Source organism: Poecilia formosa, unplaced genomic scaffold (assembly GCF_000485575.1).
Source record: "Poecilia formosa unplaced genomic scaffold, Poecilia_formosa-5.1.2 Scaffold86, whole genome shotgun sequence".
Classification (NCBI taxonomy): Eukaryota; Metazoa; Chordata; class Actinopteri; order Cyprinodontiformes; family Poeciliidae; genus Poecilia; species Poecilia formosa.
The window spans coordinates 604841-626309 of record NW_006800025.1 but is presented as its reverse complement, the minus strand read 5'-3'; the positions used below and the strand labels follow the sequence as shown (position 1 = coordinate 626309).

The following is a 21469-nucleotide window of genomic DNA, read 5'->3' as shown; positions in this document are numbered from 1 at the left end:
TAACAGATGTTCACAGTTTCAGGTGGTCATGTTTCTCTGTGCTGGAACCTGCTGTTTACGTATCATGGGAGGAAGAGGTGATGGAGGGCCACTTTCTCTGGGGGACACTTTACATGCCAACGGTTCTAATTTGCTTTTGATTTACACAACATTGTATCACTTTACAAGAAAAAGCTGATATTTTGTGGGTTTGTATAAGTGTAGAATACATTATTCATGATAGGACAGTAAATTTACCATTGGATGCAGACTGCTCTGTCCCTTCCATCAGGTGGTGTCTTTAGTCTGGTCTGTTGTCCAGGTGAGCACAGGTGTATTTATGCTCCTCCACTACCTTCACATCCAGAGGTGCACTCCCTTGAATTTTGATTTAACTTAAACTTATGAATCAAAAGGAAATAATACAAATTATTAATGTATCATAACATTTGATATCCTGCCTTATTTTCCTTAAAAGGATATTACTGATGACAGACCTAAGTACAAAACATTCCCCAGTATTAATGCTAAGTTGTAATACAGCTAGGTTTTGTCCACTCATACCAAATGACAACTTTTACACCAAATGTTCATAATATGTCATGCACAATAAGGTTATGTCACAACAACACTGATCTGGTCTGTTGCAGCTGTATTTCTTACTCCACTACTATTGCACCAACACTCCCATACTCTACAACTCTTTTTTTTTCTCATAATAGTAAAGAAATTATAACACATCATGGCCTATTCTTTCAGAGACAAAACTGAATGTTGTGGGAATTAAAATGTATTGCCATCAAAGATAGAAAAATCATTCACTTCCAAAGTAATTCAACAGCTATTGAAATTCAGGAACTTAACAGAATTCCTTAATTTTATGCTAAATATTTACTTGGTGGGGGTATTCCTCAAATTTCCAGCTGAGGTGATTGAGAGCACAGACCAAGATCTCTCTATAGAGGGCACCCACAGACCCGGAATGTCTTGTTTGCTCGGCCTGTGTACATTTTGTATTTGAAAGAGCAGCAAGTCAATGAATCTCCATAATGCGAGAGCCAGGCCACATAACTCACGTTGATAGTCCTTACATTGTGCCAAGAGGCGATAAATCTGCTCTGTAAGACATGAATATGCAGTGGCAGTCAGCCTGGCTTGTTCTTGCTCGCGTGTCCCCTGATGAACAGTTTATTCCTCTCCTCTATTCACAACAGAAAAAATTAAGCCAATGAGCTGCAGCACTGTCTCATCAAGAGACTTGTATTAAGCACCAAAATATGTAACATTGTTTATTCTTTCCTCAAATGTTTGCTAATTTATGCAAATATCTTTTGTGACGTATATGGTAGTGAGTGAGTTTAATATCTATCTATCTATCTATCTATCTATCTATCTATCTATCTATCTATCTATCTATCTATCTATCTATCTATCTATCTATCTATCTATGTCTATTTCTTATGCCTGAACTAACCATACTATTTATACTATTTAGTTATTTCTTTTTCAAAGCAGACACTTTTCTTATTTGATTATTGACAGGATTTGTATTATCATTTTCTTTAGAATTGTATAAATTTAGCAAAGTTGCTGTGCAGAGTTATGCTCGCAAAGTTTCATACTGTTATGAGTGAAATAAAAATAAAAGTATTATATTCAAACCTTTAAACTGTTCCATAGCAATATGGCTGAATGAATTATTTCACGGCTTTTGTTTGTGGTGGGTCTTCTCCAAGATTATTTGTGGCCCCTATCTGGCCACTTCAATCAAAACTTTCTGGAGGCAGCCCTGGAAGCCAACATTTTGCAGTTTGTCTTTGATGACTCTTCGCGGTGATGAAGAAATGGACAACAGGACAAGCAGAAAGAAGCCGCAGGGCACTCACGCCACCACACACACTAACAGAGTGACTAATAATTGCCGGGAATTTTTTTGGTCTTTTTTTTTTTTTTGTCTGACCCTCAGCTGAAATCTATTTTCCATAAGTATCTCTGCTGCAGAGATACTTTGGGGAAAGTGTTCACCTTTTTTGTTTTTGCTTGCATTCTATCGTGAACATGACCCACATGTTTTAGTAATTGGACTTTCCTACGAAAAACCATAAGTGAAAAACAAACAACCACGTTGTTTTATTGTTGCATCCATTTTGATAAACCAAAAAACATTGTCTACTTTATCATTCTTCTGCTACTCCTCAACAAAGGCTAGTGAAGCTATATTTCCCCCATGATGTCAATGCCCATGCGCGGTAGGGATGAGTAGGTTTTACTTTTTTTCTTGTTTTGTTTTTTGTTTTTTGATGGAAGTTTGACTTACCTGTGACCAAACTAAAAAAATTGTTTTGTGACAAAAAATGATGTGGGGCACCACTTTTGAGGTGCAAAGAATAAACAGCCCCTATATTTGTCTCAGTATGATCATATAATACCATGGATGGATGACACAACATGACCTCACTGTATTCAGGTCAATTTTTGTTTTTCTTTGCCATGTACGTTATGTTATATTATCTTTTCTTGTTTTAAATAAGTAAAGAAAAGTATAACCTAATTTAACTCCCAACTAATAGTTTTTGACAGCCAAATACAAAGAAAAAGATCGCATGTCTATGTAATATTTTAATTTTAAAACACACAAATCAAGTAAACACTTGCTTTTGTTTTTCATGTTTGAGGTCAGAGAAGCCAATTAACTAAACATGCACCGACCAAAAAAGTAAAAAAAAAAAAAAATAATAATAAAAATGCGGTAAGGACGAGAAATAATGTATGGACTGAAACAAAAGCGCCGACAAATTCAGAAAAGTAGAGAACCGGGTGGTGATTCGGATCCCTCTCACCTCCACGGAACACTTGGACATAGTTGACAGCAATGCGTAACGACGCGTGCCTCTAGTGGCACCGTGGAAGCAGGGTCGTCAGACGCACGCAGATACACGGCTGCCCGCATTATATCCCAAACCAACACATAGTGAAACGTTCGTTAATTTAATGCGACGTAGCAAGAATCTCTTTGAACAGATGGACCTTCTTCAGTGACCTCTCTTTTGCCAATGACGGTGCGCAACCGGACCGGAGCGGGTTCCCTGCGTTCGGAGCAGTTTGCAGAAGTGAAGCGATCAGTATTGGAGTGACTAAACCACGAGAAGCATTTCGGAGTCACCGAAGTATGTTGAAATTTCTCAACAATCACAGTACGAGCTGACGAAGACAAAAACCATTCGAGGAGAGCCAAACTTCCGCAGGCGCAGTTCTAGTCGTCCACAGTGGCGCAGCGAAGCGCAGGAGTTCGGCTCGGCTTTTCTGCCTGTAGACAGACGGCACCGTGTGCAGGAGGGTATACAGAGACTCCTGCGGGGTGATTGTTTGCAGCCTGCAGAAGCAGGTGTTTTCGCTGATCCGCCTGCGAGGGACGGAGGGGGGCTTATCCTCATCTTTCTTTCTAAGACTGGTGAGAAGAAAAAAGAAAAGAAACCCGAGGAGAATGTTGCACCAAGAACAATGAGCGCAGAGTTGTCGCATTTTACTCAAATCCACACATGCTCTGTAGTAGAATTCAGTTTTCATGAGCAATTCTGACTCATCTTTGGAATTTTTAGAGAGAAAAAAAGTGGATCCAACGACTTTGCAACCATGCGAAATACTTGGCTGTCTCCCCGGAGTGCGATTTGGGAATATTGGACTTCGCTGATTGCATTCCTGTTTTGGATTCAGTACTCTTGCGGGATGCCTCACGTTATACGAATTGGTAAGTTGGAAACACATTAGCTGTATCCACTCGTGCGAGCACTCACTCAGGTTTGGATGTAACCTTGGAAGTTGCTCCCAGATCATCACATTTACGCGCGAGTCACAGTTAGTTATTGATGGAAACGAGCAGCCTCTCACCAAACGCTAAGGTTGTGTGAATATTTAGAAATAATCTCAGCGAAAGTGCCGATAAGTAACATTGCAGGAGTAAATTGTGAACGCCTTCTGAACTCAGGTGCCGCGCAAGGAAACACTGTGGGCTTGTGTGACCTCTATGCACTGTGCCTTGTGTGCTCCATTTTCTACGGGCAGCGTGTTGAGTCACCGGCTATATTCACACTGCCTCCTGGAAATGTTTTTTTTAAGGACGCATTTCTGCATTTAAAATAAAAAATAAAATAAAAAATACTTAAACACCAGGAAAAAAATAGTACCCTTCTAAAGTTTGAAACATAAATTCTTCATGCAAACCCAAATAGTAGGACGCATTTTTGAAAATTTTATTGAATTAAATACTTGCACATGAAAAGTATTGGCAAACACTAAGTAAAAGTTGTCCCCATCAGTTATATCTCGCCACAGAGAAAAAAAAAAAAGATGATGAAGCCAAGTTTCATTAGCTTTCTTTCTCAAATCACTCACTGAGGAAACAATGTGAGAATTGTCTTTCGCAGACTGGCCATGTGATAAAACATTGTGTGCAACTAAGAGACAGGGACAGAATGAAGATCAATATGTTTCTTTTATTTATTTTTTTTGCCACAAGGAGTATAGTTTTTTTTTTTTTACTTTAGTGGAATGATGTAAGGACAATTGCTCAAAAATGGCAGTAGTCCCCTCATTAAAATGCCACTACTACAGCCGGAGTATAGTCAGGGGGTAAGACCATCTTAAAAGGATCTGGGCTTTTTTTCTTCCAGATGGCTTAAAGTGGATTAATTGGTGCACTGTATATCTTGTATTCTCAGAGCTGGAAATTGTCTCTCTGTTTGATACATCCCATCATCAACACTGTTGTTGTAAATAATAATTTCTCTGCAAGTCTCTTGGGAGCCCAATATATTTATATATGTGAGGTGTGCACAAGTTAAAGATAAATAGGTTTTAGAGGACAGTGAGTGAAGAATGTTGTTTATCTTTATTTTTAATATATTTCTAGCATTTGCATCTAGAGAAATGGAAAACATGAAGTGTAACTTGTTTGCAGCGATGTGTAAAACGAGACATCATCCAGCTTTTGAGGGAGGCCCAGCGCAAGCTGTGATTTTTCACATCACTGTGTTCATAACATATTGACGTTTCAGAAACTGCACAAATTCAAAAGTTTTCTCATTACTGATCTGAACTTAAATTGTTTGGGTCAAGGGTTATTTTCTTTTCCTTCTATGATCTTCTTTTCAAGTGGCAGCAGCCGAAATGAAGACCCAAAATAGATTTGACAAGCTTTGTTTTAAAAAAAAATGTCAAGGTGCAAAGACAAATTTACCCAGAAATGTGCTACAATAGCACCATTGCTTTTTATAGGATCTGTCATTGCTTGTGTTGCAGAAGCGGTAAACGTGAGTGTGAGTGCCAAGAGGTGAGAGATGCAAGAAAAGGTTCCTTCACCTTAATAACCAAAGAGAAGAAAAGAATAATCACAATACATATCTCCTGATATTATCTTTTTAAAGAAAGTGTTTGTGCAAAGCGGCTGGCTTAATTAATTTATTTTTTCCTATGTAAAAATAATACAAGAATCTAATATTCTCTTTAAAAACTTCTCCCACATGAGCTTAATATGTGCATAAATCATGCAAAATGCATATGTAATATTACTGATAGTAAAAGTTTGTTCTATAAGTGCACAGATTATTTATAGCTGAGCGGATTTCTGAAGGAGATGTTAGTAGGTTATATTTCCTGTTTTTTTTTGTTGTTGTTTTTTTCAGATTTGTAGTTTGTTTGGGCGCTCTTTGTCTCTCACTCACTTTGCAGAGGCCATCAGAGGGGTCTCTCATAGTCAACACAGTGTGGCTAATGTTGCTCCTCAGCACTGGTTACCAACCCCAGCGAACCAGTGAAATTCATCGAGGTGGGCGGTAGTGTGTCTGTGCCGTGTCTGCTCTGAGTTAGGTGGCCTGCAGTTCTCCAAGTACACCATCTGGGTAATGGTGGGCATCCAAGGTGGAGTTGTTGCCATTGATTTTAGTGCTTTTACAGTGCATTGCTCCGAGTTGATGCCAGATGGTTGCTCTGTATCATTCAGCAGCTTCTATCTGTTGGAGGGAATAAAAGACCATTTCTACTGTATTTGTCCTCTCACATGCTGCGTTTCTCTTTAGTTTCCCTCTGCTTACCCTTTGCAATTCTTTTTTTCCCTCCTTCCTGACATGTCTTGCAGCCTCCTGTCTCATAAAGGGGCCGTTTAAGCAGAGCATGGAGCGTTTTCTGTAAGAAGGACAAAAAGTGATCACGGAAGCAGAGGGGATATTTTTCCCTTCACAAATATTTTTAGATAATTTGCATGCTTGGAGAGATAAAAGGACACTAATAATGGAGCTGTTTTTGTCTTTCTCCATAACCACATTCTACTATCATTTGAGAAATGTCCTGCACTCATTATTTTTAGCCTCCATGTTAATTCAGATATATTTTTATGTGAAAATAGCATTATTGCAAGTTAAGTCCAAAGATAAAAGATAGAAATGATTTATTGAACAATTAATTTTTCTTGGAAAATATATTTCTTTCAACCCTTTTCACATGTTGATAACAAGTCAAGTAATCACCGCAAAGACATTGGAAGTTCATAAATCATTTGTAATAAAATTTGAATGATATGGAACAGCTACTGACATTTATCAGCAGAAAAGCTTTTTGGGTCATAAAAAAATCCAGATGTTTTCCTTACAAAGATGCTGCATGCGTTGCTTAGGTATGACAGAAAGTAAGTGGAGTGTAAAGCGATTTTGACTTATTCTTCCCCACAAACTGTTTTCTCCTCCTAATTGTTCTTGTGCACGCTGATCTTATTATTGTAGTATTTCTCTGGCTTGTTTGTATTTTTTTGCAACGGGATTTAAATTAGCGTCGACGTGCTTTTTCTTCAGCGGTGGAGTTTTGTATGACAGATGTGTCAGAGGTGTGAAATGAATGACATCATTAAGAAATTGGACCTGCTCGTTTAAATTGTCTTTGGGGTGGTCCTAAACACATGAACAACAATTTTATATTCTTTTGGTTCCTGAGGTCAAAGGAATAATGACTTCGGTTCTAGTAGTGCTAACTGGTACACTCTGAAGTTTAGAGATCCGTCTGTAACCGGTGCCAATAGTATTTTCTGCAGCAGTATGGGTTCTTTGCTTTTTAGAAACCATAGGTTGATTGTTGTTGGCTGTTGGCTGGGATATATAATTAATTAATTTGCACTGATAAGGACAGAATAGGAAGGGCCAACTGGTTTTCAATGCTGATAGACCTAAGATATTTTGTTGGTTTCTTTGCCTTCTTGCACTTTATTTTCTGTATGTTTTCAAAACTTTATTATGCATAACTTGATTTGTTTTGTTTGTTTCGCTTTTTTGCACACGTGGATTACTTTGACTGTTGCTGAAATATAGTGTTAGGTTCATTAAAAATATAGTTATAGACAGAAATGCTGGCATGTTCCTCACTTATTTTCCCCAGTGTGTTTATCAATAGATTATACAAAGATAATCACATATTATGAGCAGTTTCTTTTATGAGTATAGTGATGAGACTAATTTATCATTTGTTGTCACTTTTCTGTGTCTGAGGCTAGTCACTGTATGACAGGGATTTATTGAATAATCAATTACTTTATCTGTTTTATACTTAAGTCACTTAATCAGTGCCACATAACCAATCTCCCTCATGATTTTATGTTTATTTCATTATCTCCACTCCTCGCTACTCCCCTACAACACCTTCATGCATACATTTTTCATTTAGTTTTTTTTTTCCAAAAATGCTTTGAGAAGGCAACGTTCCCCGCTTTCATTATTGTCTTTGAAACAGCCTCAAAGTTTCAATGCGAGCTGACAAATGTGCAAGCACTTGAAGCCGCATTGTGCGGCATGAGCTGCTCGCAAGCTTCAGCAGGATAAATCGGGTTTGTGGTCACCTCTTTTAGTTGAAATCTTCAAACACGCGGAGGCACTTCAGTGCCTTGTTGTTATCCCCGCACAAGCAGCAGGAGAAGGCTGTGAGAAGTTTTCATGTGTTTCACTCGTCTGCAGGGAGCTGCGAGCGGCACACTCTCCACTCACATCCTCCCCGAGATCCTCATCGACTGGGTGTGTGCAAATGTTTCATCTGAAATGATTTAGACACATTTCAGCGGCATGCAACAAGCTGTAATGGTACTTTAGGATTCTACATCTCAACAAAGCCAGATTCAAAACAGAGGTGCTTGTATGGAGGATTACCCAAAGGAGAGCGGTGTAGCTGGGTCAGAAGAGTGGGGAAGAGGATGCGTTTGGTGATGAAAAAGAACAATGAGGATGTCGCATCAAAAGTTTTGTCAAATGAAGATGGCCATCAGTTGCTTAGTGGAAATGAATATTTCATTTTCATCAAAATTTAATCTCTCCCTTGACAGAGGTATGAAGTGAGCAAGGAGAAGGCTGCGGGCGGACGCAGAGGGCCGGGGAGTTGTTGTGGTGAATATGAACAAAGGCTTGTAGAGGTCACAGAAGAATTGGATACACAGAGAGGCTTCTTTGATGTGTAATTCCATTATCTGTAAGTGAAAGCAAAGATTGAAATGGGAGGAACAGTGTGGTTGTTTTACCTGCTTTCACGTGTGCCTCCTTCATCCACATGTATAAGCTCAGATGGGATAAACAAAGTGCAAAAGAAATAGCATGGGGCCCATTTTCTGTCTTCACTATCAGGCATCTGCATCTCAGCTCTCACACACACACACACACATGCGTGCTTTATAAAAGCCGTACTCGATTCACGGTATTTTCTAAAACATATGTCCGGTCTCACTGGGCCTCTTGTACACAATCCAATTCCTTTCTCTCTGTCAGCGGACTCGTGGCTCATCATTAGCTTCAATCTTGCTGATGAGGAACTGCAGATGTTCTTTTTGTTGAGCGAACAACTCATCTCCGAATGTGCAGTCTCCTCTACTCATCTGCGATTCTGTTGAAACACACTAGAGAATGTTGTGCTTTGCATAAGACGTGGCACTATATGTCAGGAAGGACATGTAAGAAACATGTAGCTTTACTCCAAGTCAAAAAATTTAAAGCGTCTGTGCTTGATAAGGTGAAACGGATGCATAGTCATAAATACTTTAATCTACGCGTAATGGGAGGTGTTAACAAGCCCGAACTCCATCAGGGAAGCACAAGTACCTGCCTCCAAATTCAGTCACACATGGTAATGATCATCCAATAATCCAACCCACCAGGGGCTAATAGAGCGGATCTACCAGACAGTATGATAATCCTGTGACATACCAGGTTCCTATCTACCCCCAGCTAGCTTATCTTTGCCGATGCTCACACACCAGATGGTGTTTTCATATCGTACTACAGAGTGGGTGCTCACCAGTGAAAGGTCCTCTGCAAACATATGGTTCTGCCTATTGAAATAAATAAGGCTGTGATTTCCTGATGACTGGGATTTTCTTTTTTGTGGCATTAGAAAAAATCTAAGTGAATTAGCATGGGCTGGTGTAAGATGTTCAGAATATGATAGGTTTGAGTGAAAGTACGGCAGTTTTACTTTCACTCAAAGTAAAACTTTCACTCAAAGTATTTTTAAATACAATCAATCAGCATGATTGATTGTATTTAAAACAGTTACTCTACAATTATTCTTTCGGGTATTTAAATAACATAATTGATTAATTATCCTGATTTTAAAAATGTTAGGCAAGTACATTTATTGAGTGAAATATTCCAACTTTGCATTTATCAACTCAAATCTTACAAGGAAATATTCACTGAACATCTTGTGGGGCTATCTGCAGGTAGACAGCCTGTTGTCGTTTGCTTTGTTTACATTTTGCCAACTTTAATAGATTGCCAACTGGAGTCCCAAAACAATGAACAAGAATGAGTTTTGGGAAGGAGAAGAACTTCCAAATAGCTGAATTTATCTTTCTTGTAAGCAAGGAAAAAGTTTAATAGCCATCTGTCAGCCAGCTAACCAGCCATGTCCAGCAGCAAATGGGGGAGTGGCAGGCCTGAATTTCTTTAAACTCCATGAAGCTGGAAAAAAAACCTTTCGTGACTCTGGCACTAACTCTGGCATTTCAGTACAACAACTTTAAATTCTAAAAATTGTGCTATTGGACCATTTTAGGGGTTTTTAAAAAATATATATCTTTTTAGACTTTGGTTGTTACATTTACCTGGACCATGCCTTCATTATATATTGATTATTTCTGTTGTGGGGAAAACTACAGTAACTCATGATCTAATTGTTTTTGTTTGAAACAGAAAAACAGCTAAAATACATTAATATTCATAATAAAAAGCATTAATTTTACATGTAAATCATAGTTTGCCTTTCGTTTATCCAGTGTATTTCATAACGGAAGAGGAGACTAGAACTTTGAATGAAAACACCAGTTTCATAGTATTGTGGTAACTCTTCTATCTTGATTATATAGAAACAGAGAGAACAGTGGTGAGTGTCCTCACAGTCACTGTTTAGAATCAGCCACCTATTACACGTACTCGTGACACCGATTTACAAATCACTTCTGGATTTTATATATGGTAAAGATAAAAAAAAATCAATTATTTAATCTTGCATATGTAAACAGTGATGGAAGACGAGCAAAATGCACAATACACAATTGCAGAATGTAGGAGGAGTAGTTCTCTGCACAGAAAAAAAGGAAGCTTGCTTGTAGCACAGAGAGTGATCCCTTTTTGCCCTTCTGCTCCAATAACACTGGGAGTCCGACAAACTGATACTAGCTGGTTAATGGATCTTCTCGCCTAGTGACCTTGCAGTCAGCTGCTGTGCAGAATGCTGCTCTTAGCATCCCGAAGGAGCGGCACCTTAACACTTAGGTGATGGACAGCACTTCTGAAAGTTTCACACGATAACTAATATATTCTTTTACATTAACTAATTGTTTTTTTGTGAACAAGAGAAATGTGTAGAAGTGACCGCCAGAGGCGGGAAAGTGAACCAACTGCTCAAATCAAAAAGAGAAATCTCTGGTTACTGTAGAAGTTTGCATGTCATCCAATTAAAATACTTTAAAATGTAGGAATGGTATAAATGCAAAATTTAGTTTTAAAACCGTATTTATTTTTGGCTCTAAGGGATTGCTGCCCCGACCCAACCAGTTGCTGTAAACTGCAGTCTCTCTGCTGTTCTTAAGCCCAGCTCAGCTGTTTTTAAATGCGTTCATTAGGGGAAAACACAGACAAGGTCTTTAAGCTAAAAGTACAATGGCTATCACTTTTATAAACCTAACTTTATTACTATTAAAGTTGGAAAGCTGATTTAAACCAGTGTAATAACGCCATGTTTTGTTACAGTTTTATTTGAAGTTATTGAGTTATTACTGTGGTAACGTACTACGGTGTAAGGTTATTATAATGTTGGAATCTCCTGTCAGCCCATGTTGTAAGAACAAAAAGACTGACTTCTATTTAAAGGAATTACAAGTCCTGACTTGACACTAATATGTTTTATGTGTACAAATGCAAAGTTAAACCTGCAACTGAATTAATTCTGCTGCAAGACATTGCTTGTAGTTATTGACAGTGAATAGCAATAATACCAAACAAATTACTTTTAATGTCTTAAAACAGGCATTGTGATTGTGGTTGTTGAGGTAAATTGTTAAACAAAGACATATCAAACTATGTCCACTTTTTCTTTGCATATTCATAAGTTACCAGTTTTTTTGAATGGAATGTAAGTTTAATTTGGGATGCAGGTGAAGACTGGTATTAAAGTGAATGAAAATGATGTGCATTCATTTTTAAGGACTAACTAAAAAATACATTTTGGTTAATTTGGTTAATAATTGGAATTTATCTCAGAAGCAGCTATACAATCGCTGCATAGTCAGTTCTAAAGCTAAAATTTAAAAGACAAATCCAGTGATTGATATAATTTTGCCCAAGCAAATGCTCTTCAATGAGTCTGACAATCAGTTAATTTAAACAAAATGTTATTCTCTCACACCTAGTTCACACAGTGGAGCCAGGAGGCAGGAAATTGCAATTGCACCTGTAACTAAACAGAAGAGGAAAAAGAAAAAGAACAGACAAGGCCACTGGCTGTAACACTTCAGTCTGGAGCTTCCTGGAAGGCCTTTGAAGTGTCTTCCCATAAGTGCTGCAGCTGTCCTTATTTGGAATTAAATTTATCTGAGCAGAGAAAACAAAGGGAGAAGCAGAGCAAAAGCTTCAGGGGTTTTTTCTACACCTGTAGTTTGTTTATTTTGGTCCCAATTAATTGGTTGGTTTGTTAGGTTGTAACTTTTTCCATTGGTTGGGATTCTTTTCACACAGAGAAAACTCAAGGCAAACATAAAATTTGTCACCGCAATCAATGCAAGAACATTCAGCCTGTTTATTGGTCAGATGTTTCAGGGGAAGGAATACCAAATGTAAATACAAGAAGCGAATGCTCTGGCTCCATAGAAAACACAGAGAATTGCGTCTTACCATTAGTGTATTAATTCTATTTCAGGCAAAATTATTATTTTAAATTGAGCTAATGATTTCAACAGGACAAGTTGCACAGGACTTTGTTAGCTTGCTTATTCTACCACATCTCACAATGCATTTCAAACCTGCCTACAGACAAAGTTTGGCTCAAACTTACAGTGTACACCTGATAGCTAGAGTTTCTTTGTAACTGTACATAGAGCACCTACGCCAAATGTTTTGGTTGGGAATTGCTGTGTTCCCGTCTACAAAAAACGATCTGCACCCAGTGGGGAGGACGAAACGGAGAGAATGGAAAAGACTTGTATTCTGGTGAATGTGGAAGACATAGAGGCACGGGTAAAATGGAGATTGTGTTTTTGTAGCCACAAGGCAACCAGTCCATTTAAAACCTCATGACATGCATCTCTAAAACTTGTGTCCTTCAGCATGTTGCTTGAAAGCTTTCCTGTGTTGTATGCTTAAGGAAGTTTTTAACTTTAAAGACATATTAATTTACAGCTTGATTGATACAATGCATTAATTGGGTTGAAGCTCCCTATGGGCCTTTAAGGTATTCAAAGTCATTATAGAAGGCTTTGGGGGGGCGGGGTTCTGACAATGTTTTGAAATTCATGTCATGTCAATTTTGGCCATTTCCTTGTGAACATTACTGTAGCAAGGCAATGAATCAAATTTCATGCTCTAGCCATTTGTCTTTATTATGTGCCCTTGTCCTTTCCATTTGACTCCCACCGCAGTTCTCCTTGGGGCTCCTTTGGAAATCTCAAATCATTTCAAAACAGTTTGGGAAGAAAAAAAATGCTTGATGAAAGGGCATTGTGCTTACAGGGTCATGCTTGCAATGTAACATAGTTAATTAGAATGAGATTTTTTCTAGATAATCTGGTGATTATTTTTTTTTTTTACATTTCAGCACAAAAAGTAATTTGTCTTCCTTTCTCCCACACACACTCTTACACCGTGTATGTTGGCAAACCTTGCAGACATTATAGGCACGCAAAAATAATGCAGCAAAACAGGCAGAGAGAAAAAAAAAAAACAGCAGCGGGTACAAGGATGATGCTGGAGGACTTTTATTTAGCTGGTTAATTAGCTCGAACCTTTTGATCCCAATTTTAAAACTAGCCACATTGCATTTGCCGCCTTTCTTTTGTATGTTGTTCCGTGCCCGATAAAAACCAGCTTTATTTGGCCGCCTTTCAAACACCGTAGCATTCACTGAAGCAATATGAGCTTTGCTTTGCCTCCCCGCGTTAAGCGTCCAGCTTATCTCATCCCAGACGCTCTGTGTAAACTTGGTCACCTTAGACACCTCGCTTACATACAGTTAAACACCTGCGTTGCAACAGCCGTCCCTTTTCTTCTCGCTGCTTTAAAGCAATCAGAATTTGACAGTGGAGGTATCAGCCGCAGTGCACAGGTTTAAAATCCTATTTAACTCGGGCTAAGGACAATGAGTGGAGGGTGACACCATTTCATTCTGCCCTTTTAATCAAGCTCTCATTGTTATAGGTGCACCGCAAATGTCAGGTCTTGGCTGCGCGATTCCCTCCAATTGCTGCTCCATGACTGTAGGGAGATTTGTGTGCGGCAGCGTTCACTGAAGGTGGTGGAGAGGCGGGGATGAAGTGTGTGCATAACAGGGGGATGTATAAGGGGAACTGGCATAGGATCCCTGGAGCGTATGGGTAGAGCAGGAGTTACTAATCAACTGTGAGAGAGGAGACTGGAGAAGACTCACCCTCTATTTCCCCCATGCGAGAAAGAGAATGAACAGATAAGACAAACCTCCTCGGGCCAAAAACACTAGAAATGAATGGCTATCACCTAAAATATGAGGGGGGAGATGAGTGGAGCGTTTCTTTCTTCCATGTTTTGCCTCACACAGATCTTCTTTTTCTCCGTCTTATTCATGCTGGCAGTAAAAAAATAAAAAATAAAAAAATGCCACGACTACTGAAGGGAATGCAATAGACTCGAGGGTTACCTCTCAGGGCCTCTGCTCACCCCTTCACTGATGGATAGCCTGGAGGTTAGAAGCCAATATCAATTTAGTTAGCACAGCCAATACCCAGAAGATTCCACTCAGCACCCACGGTGTGTAGAGGCAAGACAATCTTTGAGGGTCTGTCCCCCGTCTTGGGGAGTGTTTCTTCATCTGACAATCCTCTGTCCAGGTTGCCTCTGGAGAGCAGTGTGGTTAACCACAAAATGTTCCCCTGTGACTCATGTGAAGACAGGCTGACGGCATGTAGCCACCTTCAGACATATGAAACAAGCAGGAGATTATTGTTGACAGGGAAGGGAAGCAGAGAATGTGGGCGGTTTGAGGCTGGCAGCACATTGTAGTAAGGCTGTTAGTGACGCTTGTATGAATTAGGACCTTTAATGTGGAGCCAGAAATGCTGCTAACTGTCCTGTAGGTTTAAATACTGTTTTAGATCTGCTTTTCCAGAAGTACAGATGGCTGTCATAGTAACCACTTTGTAGAAAACTAGATTGATTAGGGGAGATTGTAGCTTGTAATTAAGCAGCAGGCTCGTTTTGGTCAAATCAATTCTTTATCACAGAGAGTTAATGAAGAGTCAGCCTTCTGATTGTTTCTAAGTCGTAGTTTTCGGTCTCAAGGGTTTCTCGGCAAAATGTATAATATATATCTTTTCTTTGTCTTTTTGATTTACTCCACTACAACTGGCATAATTTCTTGTTACTCCAATAGGATTTTCCTTCATACCGCCATTTCAATTCTGGACATCTGTGTTGTGTTTTAATAGCTGAAAAAAATATGCACCTTTGGCAAATAATCAACAATACAGACATATCACATATTTTATGTAATGTCAAATAAAAACAAAAGATGAAACATACCGCATAGATGTATCAATCCTATAAACTTTAATTCAAATGCTATGCAAATGTTGCAGGATTAACAACACAAATACTCTTTTCACACTCATGAAGATTCACGCACCTCAGAATGCTTTGACACTTCTGTAAAAGTGTCCAACCTACTTTCTGATTATTTCAACTAGTAGTTAAACATTGGGGACACTAAGACTACACGCATAGAATTGAACCCTAGATGATTAGATAATTATTAAGCCTGGGAAAGAAAAAGAAAACAATCATTTGCGATTAATCATCACAATTATTCACAAATGAACATTCAATGTCACACTGAGTCAACAGTCATTGTCTGAAAGCAAAAAGGCCTTTATATTTTACACATTTTTCTTTTAGATTTTAATGGAGATAAAGTGGAATCATGACATTTGTCCACAAGGTTATGACAACTAAACAAGTGTGACAGCAATTGAAGCTCTAGTTTTTCTTTTCACAAACTGTCAGAATGGGCAAAGATTTCCCAATTTTCTGCAAAAAATTACGCAAGTAAATCAGGTTGCCAGGAGTGGAAGGATGAAAATAGTTCTCAAAAAAAGTCAAACTAAAAACTATGGATGAGTGGTGATGGGAGAAGTCGATTTCTTTTTTGCTACTTTGACTCAATAATGTTAGCATTGATGTTTGTCGGTTGTCCAGATAAAATCCATACAGTTTGAGATTGTCTCTGAGTTTGACAACATTATCTCCACCATTTTGTTTCCAAGGTATAGAACAAAAAAAAATGTGATTTTACATACAATTATTCACATCAGCCAAAAAAACTATTTAAACAGATAATGATAAGAAATCTGAATACAAGTTATTGACTAATAAGCCAATCTAAAGTTGATCGATCTTATCAATTGACTAACATTTAGTTGACAGGAGGCCATTTTCTTTAAAATCTTACTTTTGTCCTGCATCAAGGCCACCTGTCTTTCCATAACATGAAGGGCTACATCTCATAGAATATGCTATATTAAAAAAAAACAAAAAAACAAAACACATCTTTATATTCTAACTATTTTTTTTAGCAAATGTATTAAATACTGACTGAATAAAAAGAAGTAACAGGAAAACATTAACACAGCCCAGGGTGAGACCCAACACACACAACCTGATAGTGTCAGCAATGACAGTAGCAAAAGTTGAACATTTTTCCATTTTGGACGTAACGTTCCATGCCTGCGTTCGCATGTCAAAAACTGAGGATGTTGCCAGTCGCTTGGCGATTGTATTGTCATCATGAAAGTTCCATAGATAATGATCGGAAAGGACTTGTGTGTTGAGTCCTTATGTCGTTCTTCCAATTCATCTACCTTTTTTTGTAGGGCCTCTCTAAGCAGGTGGTTATAGTTGCTCTTGAGGGAATGTTAAATCTTTGCTCCATCTTTGCTCGCATTTGTTTTGCGTAATTCCTTCTGTTTTTCTGTTAATACATCTTCGCCTTCTTAGCACATCAATAATCTTTAGTTGAGAACTTGACTTTAGTCTACCATGCAACATGGATGAGCGCTATTAAGGTGATGACTTAAAGAGCCAGTCAAGAGTTTATATCTCAAAACACAACAGCAAAAAGTACATTTTGCATCCCATATCGGTCTCTATTTGAACCATTTCGCTTTCCTGTTCCTGTTCCAGCCCTTGGATGTCTCCCCCAAGATTATTTTTCTTACAACTATCTATTGGCTCAACTCAAGGATGAGCATCGACGCTCTCTTCTGGATGGCGGCCAAACTACATCACTGAAAGAAAGTGTTGGTAGTTAATTGAATGGAATGAATTTTAATCTAATAAACCATTATTTGAGTATTTGTTTACATCCCTATACAGGGAATGCATTTATTATTTTTGCTCTTGTTTTGCCTCAGACCAGTTTTGGACTCTCTTTTTTTACTCCCCTGTTTTTACTAATAATAATAATAATAAAACATTTATATATCATGTATTTTTTAAGTGGAGGGTTAAAATTACATTTATGCCTTTTTTTTTTTACCAAGACAAAACAATATACCATAAAATATGTGCAAGCCAAAACAATATGCAATCACCAAGAATGATCACTTTGATGAAAAGGATTCATTGAAATAATGCTGCAGTAATCACATGCATATTTAACGATGCATCTGCAACTTATTAGGCTGATTATTTTCATTGCTTAAGCAAATGTTGAATGAACCTCCTGAATGCCAATTTAGTGAGAAATGTCACAAGACATGAATATTAGATTCATATGCAGACACGTTAAGTGGGTTCTGTTTATAGTGACATTTAATATGTGAATGCATAAACTGTGTGCGTGTGATTGTGTGAATTTGCGACTCATAATTGTATGTGTAGAAATCTTGAAAATGTATTGTTGTAAATCGAAAGAATAATAAGACAAGGTATTCTCTGTTGACTTAAAACATGAAGAAGGCTTTAACTAATATTCAGAATCGCTGTGCATTGCTTAAATGTGGTTGTGACTATGATTCGTCCATAAAGGATGTTGTCCGTTAAAAATATAATTGAATAAATGCATGTAAAGAATAGCTGGACTTCATCAACTTCCTCTTTGTTTTGTAAAATTTTAGATTTTAGTTAGATTTCAATGATGATCTTATGAAAAAAAATATCTCCCAACAAAATCAATGATCCATCCATCCATTGTTCTTACCCTCTCGTTCCGACTCAAAGGGCCAAATGCAGGCTACACCTAATACATGTCTTTGTATTAGGCTGTAACCTCAAAGCTAGTATCTAACATAAAATATCTGATTTATATATACTGGAACAGTGCATAAACGTCATATTGTGTATGTCGAAGGCAACAGGCCTAATTTTTAGTCAGAAAATTTCTGATTCTCAACTGTCAGATGTCCATATGTCAACTGTCCTGAAAATAATATAAAAAGAAAAAGAAAACATTGATTAAGTAATGCCTTTTAATTGTGCATGTCTTCAGTTTTTAGGTTTAGATAACTGTTAAACTATATTAAAGTTTTACGATCTAAATTGTTATTCTGTTGTGTAAAGACAGATCAAAGATTTTTCTTTTTCCTTTTTCTCTTTTAATGTTGCACAACTGAGGGAAGAGATAAGATGACAAGAGACCGGTATGAGGGTGTTTGTGTTTTTCTGAGTGGAGCCTATTAGTCGAGAAAGGGTCTCTAAGTGACTGTCAAACTTAAAACACTGGAGTGGGAGGGTATTACCTCCAATTATGTGCTTTGGGACATTGGAGAATATGTGCACTGTGCACCTGCAGACATTTTTTTCTACACTTTTGAAAAGGAGTCATTTGTTCCCACCTTTCTTGTCTCCATTCTCTATTCCCCATCCTTATTGTTTTGGCCCCATTCACCATTCTCCTTCTTTTCTTTTCAGACAGAAAATGTGACCCATCCTAACATATGCTCATTGTGTTAATCCCCTGCCAGAGCAAAATGAGAACTCCTCTCTCACCTGTCTTGACCCACACACCTTCTATCTCCTTAACACACTTTATTACACGCCACGCATTTCAATTTGCAAGCCCAATCACCTGGATCTTATGAGCTGCTTGTTGGAAAGCAATTGAGTCTCATTCAATCTGTTCCCCTTATGTTCCCGCTGGATTTATGATTATTCAAAGAAATTAAAGGGCCTGCATTTACAGAACCAACATTTTTCTCTCTTGTTCTTTTTTTTCTGTGTTTTTTTGAGCACTTCCTTTTGATTGCACCCACCAGCCAAGTTTTCTTCCACCCAGTGTTTGCCTGGTCTTCTGTAGACCTTGATTTCAGAGTCGAAGGTTGGGTGGGGGGTGTGGGAATAATAGCGCATGGAAATGGCCTGGTGATTGCCTTCCTCCTGGCGTAGTGATAGAGGGTTTGAGCGATCGCACACCTCCGGCCCCTCCCTCCTTGGTGGCTGATTAGCTTTGAAGCCCCGGAGCTCTGGCACAGTGGCTCATCAGACCCCGCTCAGACTGTCAGGAACCCACTTGATTGCGCAATCCCTCATAATTGTCTCCTGTCCAGCTTTGGTGTACAGCGAACTGCCATTTCATTTTCATGCTACATGATGCTCAACCTTCCCTGTAGGTTTCTACAATTTTCCACATATGAGTTTCTCCATTCTGGAGATTTGACTCATTAGCTTAAAGCCACAATAGTATGGCTTTTTGAGACATCAGTGTGGCATAATAAGCAATATGTGTAAAAAAAAATGAATTAAATCATTAGGAAATATCTTATAATCATTCACACAGATTTTTTAAAATAAATGCAATGTTCAATGGACTCCAATGCTGCAGGAAAATCACAAACACTAGTTTTTGACAGGAAGTTGTTCTTCCTGTCAACTCCAGCAACTGGAATAGGTTTGGTGCAATATATATATATTTTTAGGAAGACAATTGGAAAAGAATTGCCATAATGGCATTTATAATTATTGAAGTGGAAGACAAGATTGAATGTTAAGGCGGCCTAGAACTCGGAGGCCTCCAGCCCCTGCTATTGATTCATATAGCTCAAGTGAGGGAACTGCCTGAGGTAAGGAACTCATCATAGACTGCATCAATTATTTTTATGTCCCAGCATTAGCCTCAGGGGACATTTGAGGTTCTTCAAGTTGAGTCTAATCTTACTGTGATCAAGCTGTAATTCTCCAGCTCATATTCATTTGTTAGTCTGTGGAGACTCCAGCTGATAGTTTTGAGGTAGGACGTATGTGTAATTCATCTGTGAATAAAAGCAAAAACAGAATGCATCAAAGGAAAGCGCAGATTGAGGTGGTGGTGTCAATCCTTTAAGATATGGCACCAGAGAGAATGTTACAACTATTGTCGGGATCACACTTTGTAACCCTTCTGGCCAAGAAACGCCTCAGGAATGAGCTGGAGAGTGGATCTGGGAGGAAGTGTATCACTCCTGGATCTGATTCCCCATCACTCCATCTGGGACAAAATGGAATACTATGTCTGGATAGATAAAAAATACAGGAATCTGCTGCACAAGTTTATCTGTTGGACATAAAAGTCATGGTTATTATGGAATCTTGACACATTGCTGGTAAAAAATAAAGGGTTGAAATTTCCACATATGTCTTCTTTGATTGAATTATTTTTATTTTTTTTTCTGAAAAAATGTTATTAATGCCACCTTATCAAATGCATCTTTTTAAATGATTATCCAGAATACATATTTCCATTGTAATCATTGGAAAAAATAAATTAAACAATACAGATTAGGAAACTATGTAGGTAGCATTGGTCCATATGTGGTCTCATGTGGATGAAATTAATCATATCACATTTAGAAGTATATAAAAAAAACTGTGCTCAAAAACTTCTCTGTTTGTGTAGCGTGGAGTTAAATTTTCCCATTGCCTCGGGAGAAAGCTTTTCATTTTGTTAGACTTGTGGCTACAAACACTTTTGCCTGACTGCTGAGGCAGAAATAGTTTGTTGCTGGGGTGGTGTGGATCTTTTGTAATCCCACAAGCTTTGAATTTGCAGAGTTGAGAGCACAGATTCAATGCAACTTGCACCAAAGAAGAGAAAACTTCTGTCTGTGTGTGTGGACTATTTCAGATTCCGTTTGTTTGGACTATGAAGCAGGTGCTTGAGATGCTGTCGAGCTGCTTCATACCACATATTTATGTCGGTACAGACAGTAAATCTGGGAGCCGTTAGGCATTTGGAGCGGCTCAAAGGGGCTTTTCAAACAGAGCAGGCATGGTTCTCATTCTTAAAGGTTTCTCCTGACAGTTTGACCAAAAAAAAAAAGAAAAAGTTTAAACAGACTTGCATTCTTTTGAGCCCACTGAAACATTAATTGTGATGACATGTGTTTGTACTACTAGCTGAAGAGAGTTGCTGATTGTATGCTGTGATTATCATTGTTCTTTGCGACTCTTGATGCTTTAATGCAGCAATCTGTTTGAAGTGATTTGTACCTAAAGTAGAGTTTGAACAACGCACTAAAACTCAAGCTGTGCGTTCCTCTCAATTCTTCTTCCACTCTCTCTTCTTCTCTCCTTTTAGCATCAAACTCATTCACTCCATTGTCATACAGTACAGAACCTGAAACCATGTTTCCTTTGTCTCGTTTTAAAACTAGGCCTGAGCACATGTTTAAGTTTTATGACTGGTGGTGATGGTGAGCTCCTGTGGTCCGGGCAGTGTCCCTAAAACTGACATTAGTCATTTTCACTACCCCACTCTT

At 38.3% G+C, this 21469-nt stretch overlaps 1 protein-coding gene across 1 annotated transcript in view; it reads left to right on the top strand.

Moving 5' to 3' along the window:
• The first annotated feature begins 2698 nt into the window (after positions 1-2698).
• grik3 (glutamate ionotropic receptor kainate type subunit 3) overlaps positions 2699-21469 on the top strand; it is a 140210-nt gene continuing 121439 nt past the window's right edge. The window contains exon 1 of the mRNA XM_007557241.2: positions 2699-3727. Within this exon, the coding sequence (XP_007557303.1) occupies positions 3613-3727 (115 nt within the window). The 5' untranslated portion in view covers positions 2699-3612. The remainder of the gene's footprint in view (positions 3728-21469) is intronic.